Genomic DNA, 5133 nt, shown 5'->3' on the forward strand with positions numbered 1-5133 from the left:
TGTTGCGTCAGCGAGTCACATGACCACGTGACGCAACGTTTCTAGAACTATCATGTACTTTGGCGAATGTTCTACTTCTTGCTAGAAATAGGTTACGCTGGTATATAAAAGATGGGAATGTAATGTGTAGATAGATAGTGAGTAATTGAACTGCAGTCACACGGTATTGTTGAAGATAACGTTCGTTCGTTACAGTGTTGTTTTAGCGCGAGTATTGAGATTAAGTGTATCGCAGACTTATATTCGGAAAGAATAAACCAGTTTTATTAAGTAAAGGCTTGTGTCGCGTAAGTTTCGTCGGTACGAAGTTACGGAAAATCAGTTAATTAAAAAACGGAGACGTAACATTATCCTCAAAGGAGCGCTCATAGTTACTACCGTCAAATATTTGTTCTTAATTTTGTTTAGAATTAGATGCATTGTAACAAAGATAAGCAATTGTATAAAGATATTCTAAAATTAAAAAGAAGTGGTTGGCCGGGGACTATATTACTTTGAACTTCTTTTAGATCTCCTATTTTCGTCTTTCAGTGTTCGTTGTAAACTTACTGGAATTATACATGTCGATGTTTATCTCTGACCATCTTCCTCACTACGTATCAGAAATGTTGTATTTGTGAGTTTTATTTGGGGGGAGGGATATTAGAAAATATAGAAGTAGTTATGTATAAGAGTGATGTCCTTGTCATTAAAGAAAGAAAAATTAATCTCTTAATAACAGAAGAGAAAAAAGAAACTATGTGGGAACATGCTTAGTTTTTTCCAAACTTTACCATGAACGTGTTTATCACAATATTTCTTGATTTAACCTTGTCACTTTGTCGCCAAAGTAACTGTACAAAGCTATGAAATATTTATATAACATATTATATCAGTGTTGTTAGTCGTCTGGTTGTCGCGAAGAGAAACTTGCTGACGAATGAGATGAATCAACACGATATCGTGTTGATATCTAAATGTAAGAGTTAATATCTTGACAGCTTAAGGCTTAACCATCGCGTGAAACCATAGGCCTTTTCTGATAAATCATCGGTAGTTTAAGTGTCAGAACATTTGTAAAGCAGGCAACACAGACAGAAAAAAAAATTAGACTAACGAGTTTAATAACTAAATGTCATGTTATTAAGACTTAAAAGCTAAAACGCAGATGTTTATTTAGCGGGATTGATTTTCTATGATTTTTTTAATAAACATGATAGCACGAGCCCAAAACTTAAATTATTAAGCACTGTATGAGTTGTTAATTTCTGTTTTTAGCGCCATCTGCAACATATAAGGTATGCTACGTTGATTTACACAGTTTTTGTTTCTTGGAATATACTGCTTCATAGTACCGCAGCTGTTTATATAATAGATGAGGAAAATGCTTAGTAGACGCTTTAGAGATCTAACAATACCCGTTGCCCAAGATTAAATATCCAAATTACTCAACTCTATTAGAAATAGAAATTTTCTTTCTATCTATTTATATATACACATGTGATACATTAGGGAACAACACATCTGGTTTGTTTAGTTCAGTGTTAATGAGCTGATATTCTTCAATGAGATCCAAGCTTCAACCTATTTGGCAATAATTAAGTCCTCTGTTGACAATTATAATTGTAAAAAAATGACTGTTACATAGTTTTTGTGGGGAAATAAATAAATAGCTAGGTATATAAATAAACGTATAATTAAAAACGCGGAACTCTGCAAGCATGTATACACATAAGTAGCTATTATTATTATTATTTAGAATTTTTCCCTCCCAGAAATTTCTTTATCTTTGCAACATAATAGATGTATAAGGTTGTTACATAAACAAGTACACCAGACTATTAAGTTAATACATCGCGTTGTCATATATTATCAATCTTATATATGTAGGCTAACGCTTTCGTCACTTGGACGATTGACGAGCATGTGCAAAGTGGATACAAATAGCCGACGATATAATATAGTCTGAGACTCTAAGAATGAAGTCAGTGCAAGTACAATTGACTTCTATATGTCAGTATGACTCGCGCTAGTCAGAACATCCACTCTTCATCAGCTTATTTCAATTGAAAACACATTTGCGAGAATACTAATGAAAAGTTTTTACTTATTTTTTCGTCACGTATAATTTTTAACTATTCTGTTATATTTACATGCCACATGATACTTCTTGGACATGTTACTTTTTGATGCCTTATCTACCTCTACATTATATCTTATAACTAGTAAATATGATTTTTAGTCTTCACTGTTCAGCCACTATAGGCTTCTCAGTTAAATACGTCATTAACTCGTTACAGAAAATTATAAATAATTAATTTAAAACACGTGAACAATTAATACCCATATCTCCAGTAAACTTATGTTTGTGATGTAACTATACTAATTAACAGTCAATTTTGGAACCGGAATTTTAAACTTGAAAACCACTTTATGCACATGTGGGCTAAACGTCTAGGTCAGACACCACTAAGATTTAAGAATAGCCATCCTTAATTTTGAACAACTGATCAGAGGAAAAGGCAGCCCACAACATTCACCGCCACAGAACTTTGTCCGATTAATTAAATAAAATAATGGGATTTACTGTTCATTTCATAACATGCCCAAAGCTGAAATAGAGGACCATATTCAGCCATATCACGTCTCAAACCCTGAACCCTTCGATCCGCAATCCAGCACACTAGTCACGCCTGGCCACTGTACTAATTTGTGAAAACTTCTGTGTGAATGAAATGCGCAGTTTAATGTGAGCGTTTCAGTTTAAGGGTAATTTAAAAACATTAACCTTCATTATTACGATTCAAATTAAAACAAACAAACAGAATTTTCAACAAAATATTTGATACTAAATAACTTTTAAAATACATCCAACTGAAAACGTTTAAGGATTTCTTTGCAGCCAAATCATTTTTCCTATTAATTCGAGACTAGTTAAACTTGATGCAAATTATTCTAAGGCTGCTCTTCTCTATTTCTTCACGTAACTAAATGTGGAAGTTAAGCCTAACATCTGATATTTGGGTTTTTCTAGTATAAGACACCGTTGTTACAAAACCTAATAAGGAAAACTGAGATTTCACAACATTTGAAACCTACTGGCTCATTAGTAACTTGGTACGCGGTAAAGTTTTTACTTCTTCAGAAAAAGGGGAGAAAATTTATAAAGGGGTTTCAGCCATGAACAATTTTGATATAACATTAAGGAAAATCTCATGAACAGCCATTGTGAAATGTAAATTTTATTTAAAGTTCAGAGAACTTGCTGGGTAATTATCAAGCATTTGTATTATTAAAAAAAGAGAAAAAAATGGTTACCCTCAACTGTTTTGAAACGTCTTTCATTGCACATGTGCTTGCTCTCTATTATTTTGAAAACCAAACAAGTTTGAAATCATACTATTTTCGGAAAGAGCCAAATAACATATATATGCACACAAGCTTGTAATAAAGGTATAGATTGAATTGTGGCTGAAGGCTGCCATGAAAGCGATAAAATGAGTTTCAATTTATGAGTAGAACAACTACTTATTGGGGTGTTGTACTCAGTTACATTGTCATTTGGAAACTAATCTGTTTATATTTAAATTACGTGTATCTAGAAAGGGATCCATGACATTTTAACTTGCTAGAAAGAACTCTCGCGTATTGTCAAACATGAACTCATCGAAATAATTTTATGGAACAGAAAACATATTTGTCAAAAAAAAGAACAAGTTTTATGCTGTTAGGCAAAATAACATAAATGATGTCTAATCATCATTAAAAATTCTATACAGAGTACAGGAGGAAGTACTGGAGAAGAAGATGAGGATGAGCTCTCAGTGTCTGCAGAGACAAAACAGAATACCTATTACAATGAAAGCCCATCAGAAAAAGCCATTATCAGGCAAAATGTCAAGGTTAGTTTTAAGCTTACATTATAACCAATTCTCTGACGACTGCTGGGAGAAAAGTCTCGGGACTTAGTTATTATTGAAATTTTATTGATAAAATATGCTATTATTACGCATTCTTACTTACGATAAAATCATTACTTTTTCTTCTATAGTTTATACTCTTTAGATAAATAAATCGAATATCTTTACTGACGAATCATTTATTTATTATTTTTACCGATTGCAGTAACACCCAGTGTCCAAACCACCCTCACCGACAATCTAAGTATCATTTTTTCTGTCCCTTTTGTGTTGATGGGCACGGAAATTATTATGAACAGTCAAATTATTAGCATATTTGATCATTGTACGTTATAGCCAATTCATAATTGATCTATTCATAATTTGAAATAATATCACCAGTTAAAATTTTGTCATACAACTCGTTTCTTATTAGGTGATAAAAGATATTTTCATTTTTAATCAAACCTAGTGAAAACAGGTGTCTTTTTCAAATTTATAGAAAAAATAAATGTAATTAAAACTTAAATTTTTTATCTTTATCAATTTATTCTTTCACAGTAATTACCCATTCGTATGTTATTTAATTATAAGTTTAGCTTTTGTACAACTTACTTTAAAAATCGTGTACACCATAGCAATGAATCATAGTACGTTCCTTTGATTCATGTAAGCAACTCCTATTTATATTTAATCAATAGTCCACATTGGAATGAGTCTCACGGCTACTTCACTATACCTGTATAGTAAACTGACTTGTATCTTGATGATTTTTTTTTAAACACTGTCCGTTTCAGGCTTATTGTATTGCTGATTTTATGGCTAAACTCTAAAGCAGTGCTTCCCAGACTGTGTGCCGCGGAATTTTTGCAATTATTAAGTAATTTTTATTTAGTAACTATAAAGTTATTATCAATTTAATAAATTTTTAAAATTTCATTTATTTGCTCCTCGATACACAGTATAACATCAATTTCTGGTTGTCTTAGTCAGAGGAGTGCCACTAGGCCTGCCATACAAACTTATTTACATGTGCCGCAAATAGTTCAGGACATTAAAAGTGTACCGCTAGCTGAAAAAGTTTTGGAAGCACTGCTCTAAAGGTCACTGAATTAGTGTTCTAGAGTGAAATTTCTCCCGCTAGAGGAAGGTCTTAAAAACCTTCATTAGTGACAAAAATATAATATTGTTGCGTCAGCGAGATCACGTGACTATTCTCACGCCCTCTGCTTTCTAGAACTATCCTGTACCTTGG

The 5133-nt window shown here is 32.5% G+C and overlaps 1 protein-coding gene across 1 annotated transcript in view; it reads left to right on the forward strand.

The window, feature by feature from the left end:
* Positions 1 to 3758: 3758 nt before the first annotated feature.
* LOC111083559 overlaps positions 3759 to 5133 on the forward strand; it is a gene marked incomplete at its 5' end in the record, with an annotated part of 12998 nt that continues 11623 nt past the window's right edge. The window contains one exon of the mRNA XM_022380150.1: positions 3759 to 3881. Coding sequence (XP_022235858.1) covers positions 3759 to 3881 — 123 coding nt within the window. The remainder of the gene's footprint in view (positions 3882 to 5133) is intronic.

The sequence above is a fragment of the Limulus polyphemus genome, unplaced genomic scaffold (genome assembly GCF_000517525.1).
Source record: "Limulus polyphemus unplaced genomic scaffold, Limulus_polyphemus-2.1.2 Scaffold10084, whole genome shotgun sequence".
Lineage (NCBI taxonomy): Eukaryota > Metazoa > Arthropoda > Merostomata > Xiphosura > Limulidae > Limulus > Limulus polyphemus.